General features: G+C 48.1%; 1 protein-coding gene across 1 annotated transcript in view; it reads right to left on the bottom strand.

The window, feature by feature from the left end:
• LOC149747360 (protein sidekick-1-like) overlaps positions 1-23,219 on the bottom strand; it is a 75,937-nt gene that overhangs the window by 27,368 nt on the left and 25,350 nt on the right. The window contains exons 4-7 of the mRNA XM_089895463.1: positions 16,981-17,210; positions 14,960-15,152; positions 7,579-7,677; positions 1,336-1,527 (exon numbers count right to left, since the gene is read on the bottom strand). Of these exons, the coding sequence (XP_089751589.1) occupies positions 1,336-1,527; positions 7,579-7,677; positions 14,960-15,152; positions 16,981-17,210 (714 nt within the window). The remainder of the gene's footprint in view (positions 1-1,335; positions 1,528-7,578; positions 7,678-14,959; positions 15,153-16,980; positions 17,211-23,219) is intronic.

The raw sequence follows: 23,219 nt of genomic DNA, 5'->3' as shown, positions 1-23,219 counted from the left end.
CTATCAGATGAAATCACGTGCCGTCGTCATCTCCTCGCCACTAGTTATTAAAGCACTGACAACATTTTAAATGTGTGCTTTGGCAGCTGGCTGTTTACGCAGAATAACTGCATCTCTCTGGAAGCCAAGGACTTCTTTCTTAAGAAAGGATACGTGTATTTTGAAAATACCTTTAAAAAAACATCAGATTGCCTCAGGTGTGGTCCCCGACCAGCAGTGTGGGTGCCACCTGGGGCTTGTTCCACTGCAAGCTCTGCAGCCTCACCCCAGACCCAGGAGTCGGCCATGCGGGAGTGGACCCAGCACTGATCAGGGGGAAGCCCACATCTGATGCTCAGGACAGCGCTAGAAGCATCACTGCCTGAGAGGGAGGGCAGTGGTGACTGCTTATCAGTAGACAGGAAGCCTTGCTTCGGGACGCTGAGGGCTCCAGGCTCCCCTGATGGCCAGGAAGGTAGAAAGGGCCCCGTGGGGTCACAGCGCTCAGAGGACAGGATACACTCCCTCCTTCTCTACCACCCCACGGCTTCTCCCGAAACACAGTGCCTGTGCGGAGAGGCGGTTATTCCTCTGGGGAGTTTTAAAAACTGTATACATTTTATTTGTCTTGTATTCTCTTCGGGTCCCGTGTGGTGTGCCAGGCTTCCAAGAAAATAATTAGGTTACAAAACCCTAACTGGGCGTGGAGGGTGCTATGGGGGTAAATGCCGGCTTCAGCCCTTCCGGGCCTGATGAGCAAAGCCGTTTTGCTTTTTTCTCAAAGACCAAAACGAGGCCAAGTGACCTTTTTAAAGAGCAAGAGACCTCTGGCTTTAATTACAGGACTGAACGGATGGCCCCATGACATCCTCTCACACCCACACGTATTTTGTGAATTCCTTGGAAAAACACTTTCATTTTAAACATAAACTGTGGAGAGAAAAAGTTGAGTGCTATTTCCAAAGCTGGATGAGGGTGAACGTTTAGGAGGAGACTCTGACTTCCAGAAAGCCCCGCGAGCAGGGTCCCCTCGGCCCTGCTGTGTGTGGACAGACTCTTCACCCTTCACGCCCCTTCCTCGCTCCCCTCCCCCCTGTGCCTTTTCCCGCCACCTACCTTCTCCTCACTCCTTCCCTCAAACCCCCATTTTCACTCTTTTGTTGCGTGAATGCAGTTTTGTGCTTCCTGGTCTTAAGTGTAACGTTCACTGACCCCCGGCCATCCGAGCCAGGAGCTGACACCCCTCTTTTAAAGGCCCCCAGGGACTTCTGCACAAAAGATGCCCATCAACTCCGAGCGTGAGAAACGGCCCAGGGAAACGCGGCAGCGGGGACGCCAGGGCCCGAGCGCACTGACCTGGGGGCACCCCGGAAGAGATAGTGGACGAGGTGGCCAGGCCAGCGCCCACGGCGGTGAGGGCCGCCACGTCGATGGTGTAGGTGGTGAGAGAGGACAGCCCTTGGATCTTATACTCGTGCGTCGAGCTGTTGAGAGTGAGCTCCAGCCGCGAGTCGCTCTTCCCGTACACCTCCCAGGAGATCTGGTAGCCTGGAAAACAAGCGAGGGCACAGGGTTAGTCCCGGGGTCCCGGGGACAGAGGCTGGGCCACCCGTTTATCTTGGAGAGTCTGAGCAAGAGCAGGGGGCTCAGCCGGGCCCACTGAAGTCCACTGCGAGTCCACAGCCCCTGGAAACGAGAGCCCGGGCTGGGCCCCTCCATCTGGCCACCGGATCCACAGGGGCGGCAGGAGGACGGGGCTGGGATCTCGGCGAGCTCGGTCCCTGGAGCACGGGCGGAGGGGGCTGAGGGCTGGCTGGCAGCCTGCGGTGCTCGGTGCAACCTTCTCTTGTCAAATGATAGACGTGCTTCGTCCGTATTTCCATCTTTAGAAGCTGATACTTTCATCACACGGTACCCTAAGTCAGCAGCCTGCTCCTGGCTTGCAACTAATTTGTGGAAACAGTGCCACTTTTCCCTTTACAAAATGGTTGAGAAAACACTTTTTGCCTTAAAGTTTCTCTCCCCCAGGGCACGAGTGTCGCTTCCAGCTCTGCCTTCCCCTTCGAGCCTGTTTTGCGAGCGACATCTGATCTCCTCTGTACTCAGATCGTCCGGCGGGGCCTCATGATCACTATTCAGCCATTGCAGTTTGGGGCTCAGAGAAAAAAGACCCTGCCAGCCCCTGGGTCAGCCCCCTTGGAGGGGGCTTCTGTGATTAGAGAACATTTAAGAGTGTCTCCTAAAGAGGGAGGTGGAGATGGAGGGCGCTCCCGGGGCCAAAGGCAGAGCGCTGAAAACGCCTGTTCTTCCGTCTTCCCGGCCGATAAACTGGGGAGACAGAGGCACTGGGAAGCGTCTTCTCGTTCCTCTCCCTCTGATGAAAGCAATAAACAGAGTGAGAAACTCGCACTCGCAGGTAAACAAGAATTTAGAGGAGAGCGTCCCGGGACCCCAGTGTTTTGAAAACAATAAAATTTTAATGTCAGAAGCCGCTGCCCGTCTGCTGCCCCACAGCCTGGCGACCTCTGTGTGCTGGGGGGGCTCCTGTGCTAGGGTGGGGCGGACGGGGCACCCGGCAGTGGAGGAAGCAGAGGGCCCTGCCACACGTCGGAAGCCCCTAGCTGCGCTTCTGGCCCGCGGGGACCGCTAAAGCCCACTAGGCCCGCGGCTCCAGCTGCCTCTCGGGGGGCCAACCACTCACCATCTCCCGACTCCGGACCTTAGAACCTCCCTCCTCCCGGGGACCGTCCTGACCTCTGGCTTCCCGCATTCTCAGTGGGCCGGCACGAACACCACGATGCCCTAAAATCAACCCGTTCTGTCTTTCTGGCCAGTCCAGATTTTTGGAGCTGATTTTTGTACAGTTAAAAGAGACCTTCAGGGCAGTGAGGAATAATAACTCCAAATCCACAGAGTATTTATGATGTTCCTGTGGTGCCCTGAGCACTTCACCTGCATTAATTCACTCAACCTCGTGCCAGAGCCCTGAGGCTGGAGCCATCACGACCCCTACCTTACAAAGGAGGAAGCCAGTGCCGCCAGAGGTTCCTGGACTGGCTGGAAACGGCCCAGGCTCTTCACCCTCCACGGAGCCTCCTTCCACACGACCTGCCCTCGGGAGTCTTGACGTGCACAGGTAAACCTGGAAACCAGCCCCGGCCTTGGTGGGTTAGCCTGATAAACCTCTACATGGAGTGACGACACTCGGGGTCTTCCCTGAACGCACGGGAGGAGAAGGCTGTCGGTATGCTGTCATACACGCTTGCCGTTATGTATGTTGTTAATGTCACAACCTTGTCTGTCGGACAATTTTATTTGTTTAAAAGCTGTTCTTCATCAAAATTTCCTAAAATACAGCCTTTTGTTCTGCACGGCAACCTGGAGCCCAAGCACGGCAATTACAACACCTTTAGCAGAAGAGAATTACTAGGATCTCCTGGCATCAAAACTGACACTCCAGTGTGCTGCCGTCGTGGCTACAAACACCACCAAACGGACGACTGAAGACGCCCGTGTGCTCAGGAAAGGGTGTGACCAACATCAGCAGAGAGAGGGAGCTGGCCTGGAGGCCGAGCACAGAGGGACCAAGCGGGGGCGTGTGGTGGGCGAGGGACCAAGCGGGCTGTCCTGGCCGTGAGTGTCCCTCTGGCTCCGGTGCAGGAACGGGGGGCCCCCAGCCAGGGGCCAGGCCTCCAGCTGGCGCCCTACCTGCTCCAAACAGCTGCCCAACTGAGACTAGCGACCGGAGGAGCTTCAGAACTAATTCTGCGTGGATCCGGCGTGAACTCTCTGCGAGAGGGCAGTGCATCCAATCCCAGGCTGTCTGCCTGCATCCCGGCCCTCACAGACCAGAGCTCACGCAGGGAGACAGGAGGACGCTGGAATTTACAGGGAGCGCTTGTGGGCAATTCGCGCGCGCGCCCGGCGGCCCTGCCGCTCGCCTCTCCTTCCAGCAGCACAGGGAAGCTCCCGGCACCCCGTTTCCTGAGGGCCGTCTGCACACAGAGCGGCCCGCACGCGGGACCGACGTCACGCCGCCCGGCAGCTGCTCTAACAGCCTCAGGCACTGATGGAGCGGCTTCAGAGGGATGGTCGCTGGTCCCCTGCGGACGTTTCCTGAAAGGGGCTTTTGGAGGCCAGGTCTGCCCACAAACACGGTTTTTCTTTTGCTATACTTGGTAAAATTCTCTCCCTCCAGCCTGGAAAAGGCCTCTGGGGTGCTGCCGGTGTGCCCCACGGGAAACCCAGTCAACCTGGGGAGTGCCGCCCTGCGTGTCCGGGCAGAGCGTCCAGGGCAGGGAGAGCCCCACGGAGGGCAGGGGTCCCTGGCAGGTGACCACTGCCGGGCTCCCCCCTCTGGGGAGGCCCTCTTCCCCCACAGCCCATCGTACAGGGTGGGCGGGAAAGGCGACGGCACAGGCCAGACGTGGTGGGACAACGCGGCCCCGAGAGAGGAGAGCGGAGCGTCTGCCTGCAGCTCCGACCCAGACCCTCGGAGCTGCCACCGCGTACTCGCTCCCAGCCCAGGGGCAGGGCGAGCCAGCTCTGAACAGCCCGGGCTGCGAAGGCCGAGTTCCACAATAAACAACAGCCGCTGCCTGTAACTACAGGTATTTGTTTAATAAAACACGAAATTGGGCTCATTAAGCTCCATTAGCTGGTGTGACGGGTGACCATCCATCGGGAGTGCTGGTGCCCGCCGCTCAGCCTGGGGATGTCGGCTCCCCTCGGGTGATGACGCCCGGGGGTCTCCTTCAAGACTGGAAACTGGAGGGGAGGCCTCGGTGCTCCCAAAGGGCAGGGTGGGGCTGAGGGTGTGTCTGTAAGGGGGCAAGGCCTGCCTGCCTGCCTAGGGAGTGCGTCCACCAAGGGGTCCTGGCCAGATTTCTGAAACGCAGCACACTTAGGTGAACCCTGAAGGCTGAGCTGACGGAGGCGAATGGTCTGCCTCTCCCCACCTCAGCCCCCTCTGAAATCAGCAGTAGGTACGGCTCTAATTCGCTCTAATTCAGCCACAGATGGTCCCCGAGGGGCCTGAGCTAGAAGGCCTTTTTCTTCCAGGTGGTAGAGCCTCCTGCTAAGCATTTGCTTCTGGGTTTGCCTTCCCTCTCACTCGTCTGTTTTTCCTCCCTTTGTGTACCTTAAAGTGACATCCTGCTGTCTGCAACCTCCCTCCTCCGCCCCTGCACCCGCCTGGTTTAATTCCTTCCGTTCCTGGCCACAGGAGGGCTTCTTCATTACATACTCAGCACTGCAGTCCTCTACTAAGAAGACCTCAGAACGTGCAACAGATTGGGGTTTTGAGGTCCAGTTTCAACAGTGACTTTTCCCCATTCCTGGACTTAACATTATTTAAAGTGGGTATTTCAAAACATCAGCTTCTTGAGGGCAGAACTAGATTCGTAAATTTATTTTATTTAACAGTGAGGGTTAGAGGCGGCATCAGTTCTCAGGCACCATCTGGACCCGAGGACTCCACTCTGTGAGGGGGTCTGGTCGAGTCCAGGTGAGTAGAGGGCACCCAGCAGGTAAGCAGTGGGCGGAGCTGACGCTGGGAGGTTTCCTGAGTAACGGGAGAGAAAGGGGGAGTTTCGTGTAGGAACACGGTCCCCCAGGGCACTGCAGCGACAGTGGTGCCCGCCCTCCGCCCGTGTCTGTGGGCCTCCGCAGCCCTCCCGCTCGAGCGAATCACAATTCAGGATCAGAGCGCGCCGCACTCCTTTGGATGCACCCTGTCTTTGCAAAGCTGAGATTTTGGTGGTTGCTGTGATAAGGACACAGGAACAATGTGAAAACCGACGTGGAACAGGAGATTCGGCAGGCAGGTCCACTCTGATTCCAAGTTGGAGAAGCTGGGCAGTACCTGGGGGCGCACACGTCCCATCAGGAACTAACTGATTATTTGAGAAGGAAATGCAAATATTCTTTTCTTTCAATTAATGTGTCTTCTCTTTTCAAACAGCTATTAAGGTGCTAGGATAGAAATACTTACTAAGTTGTGTGCACCTGACCACCTGGCAAGCAGAACTGCCGGGTGTTTCTCTGGCCTGCGGCGTGGCGAGGGACCCAGCGAGTCACCGAGAGCAAGGACCCGAGACAGGGACACTCTGGGCTGGGGTGAGCAGTGCGGGTCAAACCCGCGTCCAGGCGTTGATGACGTGGAGGAGAGGACGCGGCATCCCTGCCCTGGCTTGGCCACCTGCTGGCCGCGTGACCCTGGGACATTATCGCCCAAGGTCTCAGACGGGGTTAGGAGACGCACCTTGCCTGGTCGTTCGGAAAGTAAACAAGAGCCGGAACGCTAAGGGGGCCTGCACGCGGGAGGTTCCCACAGGTGGTGCTGCCACCCAGGACACAGGGCGGGAGGAAGGGGACCCTGACCCTGTGGCCAGGCCGGGGACAGCCGATCGCCCCTGGTCCACACGGCTCACTCCCGGACAGTTTTCTTGACCACGCAGCCGGCGTGAGCACGCTTCCTGGGCCACAGGGCTCACGAGGGACCCCAGGGGCTTCGGTGGTCAGCTGGACCACCTGGCCAGTCACTGAGTGGCGGGCACAGCTCCGGCTCCCGAGGGGTCACCAGCGGACAGACGTGAGGTCCCCAGGAAGGGCTGCCAGAGAGGTGGGGCCTGCGCTGTGAGAACGCTTCGTGGCTGGCGGGACGTTTCAAGTGCTGTCTACTGAATGGAAAGGGCCGCCCGGGGCAGACCACGCCAGGCAGCCCCCGGGGGTCGCCCGCAGCCCCGTGAGGGTGTTTCGATGCCTGTGTGTGGGGAGGGGGGGAAGGGGTGTGCGAGGGGAGCCCTGAACCTACTGGAACATGGTCCTCCCCAGCTTCCCCTGAGGCCGAAGCCCATGCGGATTTTATCAAGTCTGCAATTCTTTTCCCCCAAACTAGGATTTAAATTCAGCTTTAACCTGAAAGGTTTTTCAGAAACCTCTTCTACAACATAAAATCATTAAAAGCCCTACAAAGGTGAGCTGTTCCCCAGAGACCCCGCCGCAGGAGAGGAGAGGCGGCCGGTGCCCAGCCCCGCGCCCCTGGGTCCCCGGGCGCTGCTCACCCTGAGGTCCCCCGAGGGTCCCGAGGGGGCCGGCGGCCTGGCACTGGCATCGGGGGCGTGGCCTGGCCACTCGCAGGCTGGGGCACCGGGGCCGCCGCGTGGCGGCGGGCGCCCAGGGCACAGCTGCTGAGGAAAGGTCACCCCACCCGCCTAGCCTCAGTCTCCTCAGCTGTAAACAGTCGTAATCTCAGCAATCGCCTCACCGAGTTGCCGTGAGAACTAAGGGAGAGAAAGGCCCACGAGAGGACGCACCAGAAACACGGATTCCTGCTGACCGGAGGCGCTAGAGGCTTGTTCAGATAAGGCGCGGAGGCCAATCTCCAAACTCTGAGGCTGCAGCCCAGGCGGGAAAGGGGCTCTCGGTGGCACCGCCTGGGGGATGGCGAGCGAGCCCTCTGCCCTCCGCCCTGCGGCTAGTCACCCTGCAGGGACCGCAGGCACCCGTGCGCTGTCAGCCGCGGTGCTTGGGGCTGGGTCCATCGCTCTGTGTTGGGGCAAACATGTTCCTCCACTACCTGAAGACTGAGACCCTTACCTGTAACGATGCCGTTTTTCTCCAGGGGCTCCTGCCAGCTGACCTTCAGAGACGTGTCCAGGATCTCCGTGAAACTCAGGTGTCCCACAGCTCCGGGTTCTAGCAATTAAACACAAAGACGTCTGTTAGCAAGACAGCCCAATACTCTCTGGTCAGATTTGTGTGGAACGTTCTCACTGTGGAAGGGGGCAGGGAGCTGGGCCAGAGCCCGCAGGAAATGCCAGAGAAAACCCAGAAGGGACAGGGAGTCCGAGGTGTTGGAGGTGACCCGGCTACGGTCACATAAATTATTTCACTCGGCCTCATCCCGGTCTCGCCAAGAACTGCAGAGACCGGCAGCAGGAGAGGCAGACACAATCCCTTCTCTGTCTTTCTCCTGATCTGATCTAATTGGAACAACCAGGTGGCTGGATCCTGAAAGCAACCGCGTGCACCGCATCCCCAGAGGCCTTTGCCGCCGTGTCATGTGTCTGGCTTGTGTGGGGACAGAGCCAGGAGCCCTGGCCCGGAGGCAGTCCCGGCCACACCTGGCTGCAGGGCGATGCCTGCCGACCTGATCCAGAATTCCAGGCTGCAACCCTTACTCACTCTCCCCAGGGGCCCCAGGGGCAGGGCGGGCGTGAGAAATTTCCAGCAAAACGGCATGTTTCCCTGGAGTTTCCCTGACCGTAGCCCCTCCTAGTGCAGGAGGGCAGAGTGGCGGAGCTGCGATTTAACGCTGGGCTCAGCGGGGTTCAAGCCTGGCCCCTCTGCTTCCTGGCTGTGCACTACTTAAGCTCTCTAAGCCTTAGTTTGCTCATCTGTGAAATGGGGAAAATAAAAATGACTCACTCTGCAAGGTAATCGTGAGAAGGAATGGAATAAAACACGGAAGCGCTTAGCGTGTCCTGACACCACAGAAATGCTGATGGACGTTGGCTGCTATCGTTACTAGTTGTCAGTTATCGTACCATCAGAATATAAAGTCATTTCTAAGATGAACTTGCTGTCACTTTGAAGAACACCAGAGAGAAAAGGCCTGAGAGGCCACAACAGGAGTTCAACAGATCCAAGATCACGGATTCTCAGAGCCGGAGGGACATTACGAATCTGCTCGGATCCCTCCCCGGCTTTGCAGCCGTAAAATTCAACGCCAGGCCCAGGGCAGTGAAGCACCTGCCCGAGGATGCACAGCCACCAAGCCCAGAGCTGGGCGTGGCGCGGGGGCCTCCTGCTTGCCCTGGGGGGACCGCAGGGCCGTCCGGGGGCTCAGTAGTCGTGGCGCACGGGCTTAGTTGCTCCGCGGCATGTGGGATCTTCCTGGGCCAGGGCTCGATCCCGTGTCCCCTGCCTTGGCAGGCAGATTCCTGACCACCGCGCCACTGGGGAAGCCCGCATTTCACTCTCTGAGTGTGGAACGTGGTAAAGGAGAACGGCTGTCAGGACCATCTCATCCTCCCCCAACTGTGAGTTTCCAGAAAGACAGTCTGACGGATTTTTGAACTGACTTGTTCTTTTTTCAATCGATAGAGCAGCAAAGAAAGCTTTTGGTTCCTTTTCTATTCTCAGTGTTTCTGCTTCCTGGATTCCTGCCCAAATAGTCCTGTCCTCTAGCTCTGCTGGAACCAGCTGGCAATGTCCAGGCTTAAGTTTATATTCTGTTTCCTCTCTACTGAGCTTCCCACTCCCCACACCCTGGCCCCAAGTTCTTATTTCATCAGAGCTTTGGAGAAGGAGGCCAGCTGGACGTGGGGCTAACCATGGTGCCGTCCGCGCCGTCACTACAGAGCGATGGGGGCCATTTCTCCAGCACCCAGAGTCCCAAGTCCTCTTTTAAAGACCGCGCCCCCCCGCAAGAGCTGACAGCAGCCCTACCTCCCCCGTTTCAGTGAGATCGTCCCTACTTACAAGGATGCTCTATCTTTCTAAGTAGCATGAACAGGCTCCCTGCCTATCAAAAAAATGGTGGTTCAGTTAGAAAATTCTAAAAAGATGACATCACTGCCATTTTTCTCAATTCCCAAGACATTCCTGATTTCTCTCTTCCTTACGAACGGCGGGCCTGGCTGCCCTTAAGGCTCTGTTTCCTGGCTGCACAGCATTGTGGGATGTTTCCCCATAGTCAGTGTCTGTTTAACTGGCAACAATAGGGCTTTTTTTAGGGAAGAATTCAGCCAGGAGTCTTCTCTCATTTATCTGAAGAAGTTCTCTGCTTTTTGCCACTTTTTATTTTTAACAAATGTCCTCTGGAAAGTAAAACCTGATATCCAGTTGGACCTGGCTGTGGTTGTTGCTGAGATGCGGCCCTGGCCTCTTCTTTCAATAATGAAATAGAGGAAAACGTCCAAATGATGAAGGGCCGTGAGGGGTGCTTGATAGCCGCTCCTAGAGTTCACCACCACCTTCCTTAGTTATGGGGACTCTCCCCTCCCACCCTGCTTGCAAACGTAAAGCTGTTAGGCTGTGTTGTCCCACAGAGGAGTGGAGCACGGAGCCTCCGAGCAAGCAGAACTTCCCTTCTTCTTCCAGAGGTCCCTCTGCTCGCCACCCCCTGCACTGTCCCCAGACCAGCCTCCCCTCACACGACGGCGCCAGCGCCCAGGGAGCCTCCCGTTTCTCTTACGCCCACCTGATTCCCAAAGCGGCTGCATCCACTTAGGTGGATGGCACTGATCTCAGATATTTCCATCTGTGGTTAGACCTCGGGCTCAATTATATTCCCTCAATTATTTTCCTCGGAAAATAAGGTCACGATCGCTAATTGCTAGGACTCCCAAACCTACGGCTTCAGACTCGCTGCTGCCCATTGGCCACACCTGCCTCCATGTGAGTGTGATCCGACTAAACCCAGCGTCCTAACCCTGGACGTTTCCCTCCTTTCAGTCACGGGCGTCACCATCTGCCCCGTCACCTATGCTGAAGTGTGTGGAGTGATCTGCAGAACCCCTTCTTCCCACCCCCTAAGTCTAACCAGCCCCAGTTCTCTGTGACATGCCTCTAGCGTCTCCCCTACTGCTGGCTCCACCGCTGGTGTAGAGGTGCACATAATTACTCGCCTTCTTCCCAGACTGCATCACCTTTCTCTCTAGCCCATCATCACAAAACCTCCAGACAGAGCTGTTGAAACACTCAAGTCACAGCCCTAAGGGAAATCCCTCTGTGGTTCCCCAATGCCTAGACTATCTCTGTCCAAGCATCTTAACTTAGCAGTTGAGACTCTCCTGGGTCGGCTCAGATTGCATCACCTTTCTCTCTAGCCCATCATCACAAAACCTCCAGACAGAGCTGTTGAAACACTCAAGTCACAGCCCTAAGGGAAATCCCTCTGTGGTTCCCCAATGCCTAGACTATCTCTGTCCAAGCATCTTAACTTAGCAGTTGAGACTCTCCTGGGTCGGCTCCCAACTTGTTCCCTAGGGTCACCCCCCCCCCCACAGACTACACTGAAGCTGAGCTAAATACCTCATGCCCCCCCCCCCCCGCTCTTCTACTCTCTCTGCCTTCACGGGCTCTATCTCTTCTCAACCATTCTTGGCTCATCCATCAGGGCTGACCTCAGTTCTCAGCTCCTCCACAGGACTGACCTGACTCCCCCAGGTATTTTCTGTCACTGCTCACTGGGCTGCCACAGCCACTGCTAACGACCTCCTTCCTCAGTGGCACTGACCTCAGTCCTGTCCACCTCAGATCTGATTAGGCTGGGAGCTCTAAAGGCAGAGGCTGTGCTTACTTATCTCTGCTCCCCCTTCAACACGTAGCTGGCTACCTCTCACATAATAGGTATTCTACAAACCTCGGAATGGAAGTACATATACATGTTTGTATGTTGGATAGATGGATGAATGAATCCCCTGTAATTATGACAGGCCCAGTACGCACAGAACTTGATGAGGTAGCCTTAATGTTTTTTGAAAAAAGAGAAGGCTACATCTGACCAACTGTCTCTTTTAATCCTAAAATCTGGTGAGGGCTATAGAAAGTTTATAATTATAAGGCAGATTCCAAAGCAGAATACACATTATATTTTCAAGAACTCATGAAACCTTAACTGAGACTGATCATGTTCTGGGCCATAAAACAAACCTCAATAAATTTAAAAGAAGTGAAATTATGCAAAGTGTGTTCTTTGACTGTAATGGAGCCAAGCTAGAAGTCAATGGCAGAAAGACAACAGGAAAATCTCCAACACGTGGAAATTAAATGGCACACTTCTAAATAATCCATGGGTCAAAGAAGAAGTCTCAAACGAAATAAAAATGTATAGAGCTCAGTGAAGATGAAACAGAACGTATCAAAATATGTGGGATGCAACTAGAGCAGTGTGAAGAGGAAAATTTATAACACTAAATGCTTACATCAGAAATGAGGACAGACCTCAAATCAATCACCTAAGTGCTTACCCCAAGAAATTAAAAACAGCAAAGCAAAATAAACCCAAATCAAGCAGAGGGAAATATAAGAGCAGAAATCCATGAAATTGAAAATAAGAAAACAATAGAGAAAAATTAATGAAACAAGATAGCGGTTCTTCAAAAAAATCAATAAAATTGATAAATTTCTAGGAAGAATGACCAAAAACCTCCACAAAAAACAGAAGAAAGAATGAAATAGGGAATATGACTACATATTTTGCAGCCACTAGAAAAACAATAAGGAAGTACTACCAACAACTTTACACTCAGAAATTCAACAACTTTGTGGATTGATTCCTTGAAAATCACACACTACCAAAATGAAATAGACGACTGAACAGTACTATAACCATTAAAGAAACTGAATTTATAACTTAAAAACTCCCAAAAAAGAACTCTCCAGGAACAGAGGATTTCACTGAAAAATTCTACCAAACATTTAAAGAAGAATTAATACCAATTTTACACAATCTCTTCCAGAAAACAGAAGAGTACGAACTTATTTTATGAGGCCAGTATTATGCTGATACCAAAACCAGACAAAGACAATAAATACAGTAAAGTAAAATTTCAGACCAATATCTCTCATGAACTTAGATGTAAAACATCTTCCATAAGGTATTAGCAAACTGAATCCCACAACATGAACAATAAATATACACCATGACCAAGTGGGATTTATTCCAAGCATGCAAGGTTGGTTCAACATTTGAAAATCAATCCACCTTATCAATTAACAAACTAAAAAGAAAAATCATATGGTCATATCAATTGATGCTGTAAAAGCAGTTGAAAAAATTCAACATTTATTCATGACAAAAACTCTCAGCAAGTTAATATCAGAGGGAAATTACCTCAACTTGATAAAGAACAGCTATGAGAAATATCATACTTAACAGTGGAAGACCAAATGTTTTCTCTCTAAGATCAAGAACAAGGCGAGAATGTCTGCTCTCACCACTCTTATTCAACATAGTGCTAGAAATTCTAGTCATTGCAATATGGCAAGAAAAAGAAATAAAGGACATATAGATTAGAAAGGAAGAAAGGGCAGGACATGGATACGTCTATAAAAGAAGAATCTTTGTGGTATTGGAACCATGCAGTATCTTGATTGTGATGGTAGATACACAAATCTATACACGTGATAAGTTGCATAGAACTAAACACACATGTGCGCATGCGCGCGCGCACACACACACGAGAACAAGTAAAACTGCAGAGATCTAAATTGGATCGATGGGTTGCATCAATGTAGATATCCTGGTTGTGATGTACTATACTTTTGCAAGTGTTACCATTGATGGAAACTGGGCAAAGTGTACATGGGATCTTAGTATTATTTCTTACAAGTTCATGTGAATCTGTAACTATCTCAATAAAATTTCAGTTAAACAAAAAGCAGATAGCAGATCAAAGTCAGAGTATGGAAAGAACATCAGGGACCAGTTAATAGTGGCAGAGTTACTTTTTATCTTTTTAATGGGAGGAATATCAGTGGTCTCAGAGGGTCAAGAAATCCATTTCTATTCTTCCTGTGTCACTAATTTGACACAGACCTTGAGTCAATTCAAGGCGGTTACAGCAGAGTAGTGGAGTGGAAGCCAGGTGGCTACGGGTTATGGGGAGCGGGAGAGGTTAGGAGTCAGAGTAATCGTTTATACTGAGAGCTGGGTGACTCAGTGGGCAGCATGGTCAGGGAGTTGGCACTTCTGGGTGAGGGAGACCTGAGCATACTTGTGGGCTGAGGAAAGGTCAGACTCTTCATCCTCTGAGAGAGGAGGGAAGAGGACCAAGAGTGAGAACGTAGGGAAACTCAGGTGGAAGGGGGGGAAGCGAGGAAGCTCAACTTGCACGGCCTTGACCTCTGTAAGTGTCACTGCTAGGAGGACAGTGAAGCTGGGTCTCAGGGGGCAGGACAGAGCGGAGCAGTGGATGACAGCACCGAGCAGAGATAAGTACAGAAGGTCAGACCACACCCAGAGCCCAGCTGAGATGGGAGAGGAGGAAGCTGGAGGAGAGACAAGTGGCAGCCTTTTTAAACTTATAAATTCTCCTTATAAAAGAGTACATACTCACTGTAGCAAAGAGAATATGCAGAGAAATAAGAAGAAAATAGTAAAAGATACCCATAATCATGTCACATGGAGATAACAACTGTCGGAATTGTGATGTATTTCCTTCAAGGTCTTTTCTCAGCTAATATGGTCTTATACAAGTGTATTTGTATAAAATTTGTAACTCATATAGTTTTGTATACTGTTTTTTTTTTTTACCATGTAACATGAGATCAAGACCGTTTCCTCGCAAAACTTCTTTTTAATAACTACAAAATATTTAGTATATTGTCATTCCATAGGTTTTCAATTATCCCCCTTTGGAACATTTGAATGTTTTTCATTTTTTTTTCAATTACTAATAATTGTAATTAACCTCATTGTATATAAATCTTTATGCACATCTGTGATCATTTTCTCAGAGAATGTTTTCCAGAAGCATCAGTTGGCCTAGGAGCAGAGAAACACCTGATCTGAATTGACCAGCTGGAGATAATGGAAAGTCCAGGGTCTTAGAGAGGCGCAGGTGAGATTCCCCTGGGGAAGGTCGGGGAAGACATGGGCTGGGAGGCTTTACGGGGAGATTCAAGAAGAAGGTAAGGGGATTGGAAGTTGAAATCTGAGCGAAGAGAAGTCTAGCAAGACAAGACCAAAGGCTGACTGTACAGCTGGGACTGGACTGTCCCTCTTGTCCTCACAGCTCCTTCCTCTAGCCAGGCTTCCTTCCATATTCCACAGACCATCTCTGCCAAACATTATTACTACTTTCAATGACTTACCTCTCCAGGGTGAGCAGACTGTGAACACACTGAGAACACGGAGCTTCCTAGAGACCCACCCTTGCTCCTCCCCTGTGCTGGATACGACAGTGGCCCAAACCTCTTTGACAATTGGCTAAAGGCTATCGATAAGAACTTGGAAAGGAGTACTGACTGTCTTCATGTGTCCGTATGAGCTGAGGCGCGCTTGGAGGCCCGTCCCCCGGAGTGGTGAAACACAGAACTGATGTGAAGTAAGCAGTAAACTTCTTCAAATTCGTGATGTACCCGTGGTGGACTCCATGGAAATCTGGAGCAATGGTGACGACAGTGACGGCCTCGGGGACATCGGCTGGCCACGCCAGAAGCTGGGATGGAACAGGGTGAAAAAGAGATCCTTTTAATTGCATGTCTTCACCCTCAAGTCTGCACCAGAATTTTATTTCACAATTAAAATGTCTTCGAAGAAAGCAAAGTTGTAATTAAGGAACCCCATACATCTACATTTTATAATCTCACTGAAAAATATTGAGTTTAAAAGATATCTCATAGATTATTGAGTACAAATATGTATACTTATATATATATTTTATACATGTGTACATAAATAAAATATCTACTCTAACTCATATTGGGAAAATGGACACTCCTCAAACCTTCACCTTCTGTTCACTTAAACATGTTACAGAACATATTTATTTTTTAACATTTAGAAATAATGGTGACATTACCGTCATTCAGCTGCATCAGTGCAATCAAACATCAGTACAAACACTTTTCTAGTTAGCCACCTGCTGATTCAAAAAGAAGCCCCTGGTTCAATGGGAGCAACGGTAATTATTTATAATTTATATGACACCAGTTTTCTAAAAAGGATTTTAGGAGACTGATAATGATTTTAAAGAAATATAGTACATATACACGTTCCAAGGGAAGTTGTTTTAATGTTTTGGCAACAATTATGTATGAGTGTGACTTTTAATTCCTCTGACACCAAACATTTCTAGGGTTAATTAGGTCTGAAAATTGACACTGCAGAACAAGGAGCATATTTATATAGATTTTAGGCTGACAACCAAGCCATCGAATGAACACCCCAGTCTTGCCAATAAGACCTGACAGGAGAGTCAAGAAGGGAGAATCCACCTCGTTGATCAATATGATTTCCTTTCTAAGGAGCTTCTGACTGTAGATACCTCTGGGGGGAAAAAAAAGGCAGGACAAATTTCTAGCTACGTCTGCCTTTCTAGTGAAAACCAAGTGTTTTAGTAAGTTGAATCCAAATGGAAAAAAAATTGGAAAAAAAAATTAACTGTGTGTCTGAGGCAATAACACTCTCTGAATCTGAAATGACCAAGTTTTCAAGCAAACTCTCTATAAAGATACTCCCTGAGTTCACCTGCTGTCACAGAAGATTTGCGAACATGCTGCAGGTAACATTCAGATGGTCTCCCAGGCCAGCCAGGAGATGCTGATCTAAAAGGAAACGTAACCTGTACTTTTGGAAATTGCATCCAGGTACATCTCTGAAGGTAACATATTCTGGTACTCAGACAAAGGGCAGATAGGAGTCTGTCCTTGTCTCTAATTCAGTCCGGATAGGTGCCCCGAGTCAGCTGGTCCCAGTTCTACAAACAGAACTTTCCCTAAAGTAGCGAGAGGGGGACCTACTTATCCTTACTTGGTAGAAACATCACTCAGTTGCACCCAGTGCGCTTTGGGAGGGCGCCCTTCCAGGAAGAAGTGTACACATGCCGATTCCAATCAACAGGGATAAGTCGCCCACTGGGCATTTTAAAATGGACGGCTCTTCTCATAACATTGCTCAGTTCTATATGAACCGTCCTCTTTTTTTCTTTCTTTTTGTTTTTTGGCCATGCTGCGCGGCTTGCGGGATCTTAGTTCCCCCACCAGGGACTGAACCTGCGCCCTCGGCAGTGAAAGCACCGAGTCCTAACCACTGGACCGCCAGGGAATTCCCGTGCACCATCCTCTTGATAACCAATAATTTGAGTTTCTGAACCAGTATAGCTGATGAAAAGACCCTGGATAAAAGGTGACCCCAGAAGGTCAACACACTCTGTAACCAGATGCCGTGGGTTCCTGATGAAATGAGGGGCGGGCAGCCCCCTCACTCATCACAAGACCGTGACACACCACGGCAGCCGCCCAGAGGCTGTGGCTCAAGGTGCCTACCTTGTAGCCCTGGTTGATGCCGTTGATGAACTGCTGGGGTGGAGGGTTCCACAGGAACTGGATGGTCGTGGAGTTCACGGCTTCCACCTGCACGTTCTGCGGGGGCGAGGTCGGCACTGCTCCAGGGCAGCGGAGGGAGACAGCAGGACACGCGGCAGGACACGCGGCAGGAGGCGCGGGGTGGGCGGCGGGGCGGGGTGGGGGGCGGGGGGAGAAGAGACGCTTAGCTGCTGCTCAGGACTCCCCGGCGATCGCAGCGCTGCGAACGGGGAGGGTGATGGGCGTTTTGGGAAGCTAATCGTGACGTTACAAAGAAGAAGAACTGGGCGACTTCTCATTTTCTGCTGGGGAAGTTTTTAAGGCACACGCAGAAAAGTGGACCGGATCACCTTAGCCCCATGGGCGAGCCTTTCCTAGGGATCCCAGGATGAATAGCAAACAAAAGCTTTCTCTGATTTTTTTTTCCAGTTACCCAATATTTGAGATCAAGGCAAGCTTTCATCCAGAAATCTGCCTTCCCTGTTATATGTCACAGTGTTTCAAGCCCAATTATCCTTCACATGAAAAAAAAAATCCTTTTTCATAGGTATTGTTATTTATTCATTTGTAGGCTAAATTTCTCTTTGTCTGCCATAGAAATTACCATTTAAAAAATTTCCACTTTCCACTTCTTTTATTGAACAGCTACTGAACCCAATTATATACCTGCCCGGTGGCCTGTCTTCAAGGAAGTCATATTCTAGGGGAGGCACTCATAGAACTGAAATAGACAAGCTACTCTAGAAAACACACAGGGCAGAGCCTCTGCCCTAGGGAAGCATGGAAGGCCTCACATCAGAAGACACCTGGTGAATGGTGAGAAAACAGTGAGCATGGCTGGACATGGGGCCCAGGGGGTAAGAGGGGCGGAGGAAGTAGACAGGTCACTGTGGGGATTGCCTCACACGCCAAACACAGTGGACAACAGTGTATACGGTAGGCAATGGGGAATCAAAAGCCTTGGAAAACAGCAGTGACGTGACATGGCCAGCTTTTTAAGGACGATAACCTCAGTGGCCCCTGGAGAGGGTACTAGTCCACTGGCTGTGCCACAGCAACTTTTTGCAGGATGCAAACGAAGGTCCTGGTTCTTCAGGAGCTTGTTTCAAAAGAAAGACACTGAATCCCAAAGGATCCTTTGGCTTAAGGTACAGAAACAAAGACAAGAGTCTCTTGGCACAAAACACGTGAGGACAGAGCATGGTCCTGTTAAAAATTACTATACACCTTTCATTACACTCTTCGTCAGAAGCTCATCTCATTAGGCAGAGGTGAAAAACATAGAATTCGTCCAGGCCCCTCCAGTCACGCTCCAAGTCACCTGTCTTTTCCCATCTGCTCTGGCTGCGCTATCTCTGGGTCCCTCCCTCAGTAAGTCACCAAGAAGACTGTCCCACTTCTCACTCAGCACCCATCCAAAATTTGTGGACTAAAAATGGCCACGGGGATTGCTTTGCCTAGGCTGTAGAAAGTTGGAAAGAACATCGCAGCCATTAAGCATGAGAAAAAGCTGAACAAACGATAGAGTCCGAACTTTTCTTGAGCCCGTAAGGAAGCTGAGGTCACAGGGCAACCAAGCGTCTAAAATATAAGAAAAGACGGACCTCCCCAAGGAGTAGGAATGTGAACATGGGCTCGCCTGTGACAGAGCATGAGAGAAAGAACAATGGACACCACACGATTGGGAAAATTCAGCGAAATTCTTAATGAATTGCTGAAGGCTGAATGTGGGCTAGCAAGGGAGTATATAGAAAGTCTGTGCTGCAGGTACACAAAAAGGTACAATGCATGTAAGACACAGAAACAAGAATAACAGCCCTTCTCATCAGAAACTATGTGAGCCAGAAGGTAATGGGGTGATATCTTTAAAATACTGATAGAAAAATCTATCACCCCGGAATTCTATATTCTGTGAAAATACCTTCTAAATATGAAAGCAAAATAAAGACATTTTCAGAAAGACAAAAACTGAGAGAATTCATTACTGGCAGACCTGCATGCACTATGACAAATGTTAAAGGAATATGATATCAGACACCAAAACTTTAGATCTATGCAAAGAATTGATGACTTCTGGAAATAGTTAAAATGAAGTAAATATAATGTACGTTTTTCTTATTTTGGCTCTCAAAAAATAGTAGCAATTTATTGTGGGCTTATAACATAGGTAAGAATAAAATGACTGACCACAATCGCACAAAAGGTGGGAAGAAGGGATTGAAGGTATACTGTCACAAGGTCTCTACATTATTCACACAATGGATTTCAAGATACATTGTAGTTAATGAATGATATATATATTTAAACTCCAGAGTAATCACTAAACAGATTTGAAAAAGAGATATAAATAAGGCGAGAGTAGAAAAAATAATGTAATTGTAAAAATATCTAATGAATCAGAAAGCAGGCAGGCAAAAGGAAGAGAAAAGGAAAAAGATAAGAGAGAACAAATAGAAAACAATTAGCAAGACGGCAGGTTTTAATCCCATCATATCGACAGTTACATTAAATATATAATGTAATATATTGTCAATATATTTTATTGTATAAGCCAATAAAAGAGAGATTATCAGTTGGATGAAGAGCGAGACCCAACTACACGGTGTTTAAAACAACCCCACTTTGAATATGAGGACACAAATAGCTTAAAAGTAAGAGAATGGAAAAAAATACATGAAACACTAATTAAGATGAAACTGGAGTGGTTATATTAATATCAGTCAAAGTAAATACCCTACCAAGGAATAAAACCAATGATAAAGAGGGATATTATATAATGATGACGTGATCTATTCACCAAGAAGACTCAGCAATCCTAAATGCAGATGCAACAGAGCTTCAAAGTACAAAAGGCAAAACTGAAAAAACTGAAAGTAAAAACTAGACAAATCTATTAGTATAGTTGGCGACTTCAACACTTCTTTATTTAAAAAAAAAAGAGGTAGACAAAGAACATCAGTAAGGATCTACAAGAACCACATCATCAAGTAACTTGACCTACGTAATATTTCTTTTGAAATCTACCCAATAACAACATACTACACATTCTTTTCAAGCACATATGGAACTTAACTGAGGTGGACATATTTGAAATATACATGTCATATAAAACAAACCTAAACAAGTTAAAAATAACTGAAATCACGAAAAGTATGTTTTATGACCCAACAGAATTAAACTTGAAATTAATGACAGAAAGATATGTGGAAAATCCCTAAAAACTTCAAGATTAAGGAGCACATTTCAAAATAACCCATGAGTTAAAGAGGAAATCACATGGAAAGTTAGAAAGCATTTTCAGTTTAATGAAAGTGAAAAACACGACATATCAATATTTGGGGATGCAGAAGTGTTAGAGGGGAATTTACAGCATTTAGATGTTTATATTAGAATCTAAACTTCTACCTTAAGAATCTGTGAGAGTAAATTAAACCTATGGAAAGAAACAGTAAAGAAAAAGAGCAGAAATCAATGAAATAAAAATAAACAATAATTGAGGAAATCAATGAATCCAAAAGCTGGTTCTTTGAAATATCAATAAACTCCTAGCCAGACTGATCAAGAATAGACAGAAATCACAAATTACCAACATCACCAGTATCACGAGACGCCTCTATAAACCCTACTGAGATTAAAAGAATAGAAGAGCATTTTGAGTATCTTTATGCTCATTAATTCAACAACTTAGATGAAATGAACAAATTCTTTAAAAGAAACACACTTCCAATCTACTCAAGAAGAAACAGATGACCTGAGTAGTCAAAGAGCTATCAAATATTTGAATACAAAATTAAACCCTTCCAACAAAAAAACCTCTAAGCATATAAGGTTCACTGGTTAATTCTACCAAGCATTTGAAGAATGAAATAAAAGACATTGTAAAGCATTATCCTAACACCAAAATAAGAAACAGATGTTGAAAAAAAAAAAGAAAACTACAGGCCAAATATCCCTGAGAACACAGGTGCAAAAACCCTTAATAAAATATTAGAAAGTCAAATTCAGCAATATGTCAAAATCACAATTTATCCTAATCAAGTGGGGTTTATCTTATAAACATAAGGCTGGCTCAGTATTTGAATATCAATCAGGGTAATTCAACATTATCAATAGAATTTTAAAAATATAATCATCTTAATAGATTTAGAAAAAGAATTTGACAAAATTCAACCTCCAATAGTGGTTAAAAAAACCCCTCAAAACTAGGAATTAAAAGGAACGTACTAAACTTGCTAAGGAGCATCTGTAAATCACCTACAACCAACAACTTATTTAAAATGAAACACTGAATGCTTTCCCCTAAAATCAGCAACGAAGCAAAGGTGTCTTTCTTGCCATTCCTATTCTGGAAGGACAAGCTGGTGCAGTAATCCAATAAACAGAAATCAAAGGCATACAGATGGAAAAGGAAAACAAAACCAAACAAAACAAAAAAACCTCTCTCTTTTCACAGACAATATGATCATCCATGTAGAAAATTCCTCAGTCTACCAACTATATACTCCTAGAACTGAAATTAGCAAGATCATAGGATACAAGATCAAAACACAGAAGTCAATTATATTTTGAAACAATGGACAACTGGAAATTGAAATGAAAAATTTAGTACTGGGGCTTCCCTGGTGGCACAGTGGTTAAGAATCCACCTGCCAATGCAGGGGACATGGGTTCGAGCCCTGGTCTGGGAAGATCCCACATGCCGCGGAGCAACTAAGCCCGTGCGCCACAACTACTGAGCCTGCGCTCTACAGCCCGCGAGCCACAACTACTGAGCCCACGTGCTGCAGCTACTGAAACCCTTGCGCCTAGAGCCCGTGCTCTGCAACAAGCGAAGCCCCCGCAATGAGAAGCCTGCGCAGCGCAACGAAGAGAAGCCCCCGCTCGCCGCAACTAGAGAAGGCCCGCGTGCAGCAACGAAGACTCCACGCAGCCAAAAATAAATAAATAAAATAAAATAAAATAAAGTCAGTACCATTTACATGGCAGTTAAAACTGAAATAGATATAAATTTAACAAACTGTATGCAAGATCCGTATGTTGAAAACTGATGAGAGAAATTAAAGCCCCAAGTAAATGAAGAGCCGCATATTAATGGATTGGAAGACAACACAACAAAGGTGTCAACTCTCCCCCACCTGATCTGTAGGTTGAATGCAATCCCAACCAAAACTGCAGCTAGCATTTTTAGAAATTGAAAAGTTGACTTTAAAATTTATATGGAAAAACAAAGAAATTAGAATAGCAAAATCAATTTCAAAAAAGAAGAACAAAGTTGGACAACCTTTACTACATGATATCAAAACTAACTATAAATCTACAGTAATTAAAACAAAGTGTTACTGGAGAAAGGAGGGACACATCGATCAGTAAACCAGAGTTGAGAAATTATTCACATACATATCAGCTGGTTTTTAACAAAAGCATAAAGGCCAACTGTGGAAAAAGATAGTCTTTTCAACAGACGGTGCTGGAACAAACTGGACACCCATATGCCAAAAAACCCCACAAAAACCAGTCTGGATCCATACCTTACACCGTATATGAGAACTAACTCAAAATGGATATGGACCACAGGCTTAAATGTAAATCTATAATTATAAAAATTCTAGGAAAAAATAGTTTTGATGTCGGGTTAGGCAAAGATTTCTGGATATGACGGCAAGGGTACAACCCACAAAAGAAGAAAACTGTAAACTTCTGCTCTATGAAAGACACCTGCTGAGGAAATGAAAGGAGAGGCCTCAGATTGGGAGAAAATACTTGTAAGACACATATCCAATAAAGGACTTTTATTCAGAATATATACAAAAAACTTTCAAAACTCAATAATAAGAAAACCAGAAACTCAAAAAATTGCCAAAAATAATTAAATAGCTACCTCAACAAAGAAGATATAATGATAGAAATAAGCACATGAAAAGGCCCTCAATCGACATCACTGGCCGCCAGGGAAATTAAATCGTGATGTGATACCGCTGTATACCTACTAGAAGGGTTAAAATAAAACAATGACCAGATTTTAGTGAAGCTGCAAAGCAACTGAAAGTCTCATACTTTTAATGGGAATGCGGAATGGTAACAGGCACTTGGAAAACACTTTGGTAGCTTCTTACGGAGTTAAACACGCTCTAGCCACAGAATCCAGCAGTCCTACCCCTAAGTATGTATGCAACAGAAGTGAAAACTTCAGTTCACATAAA

Source organism: Delphinapterus leucas, chromosome 15, assembly GCF_059928025.1.
Source record: "Delphinapterus leucas isolate spDelLeu-1000000601 "Yukka" chromosome 15, BTC_Dleu_Yukka2, whole genome shotgun sequence".
Classification (NCBI taxonomy): domain Eukaryota; kingdom Metazoa; phylum Chordata; class Mammalia; order Artiodactyla; family Monodontidae; genus Delphinapterus; species Delphinapterus leucas.
The sequence above is the reverse complement of the archived record's forward strand: the minus strand, read 5'-3'. Positions and strand labels throughout refer to the sequence as shown.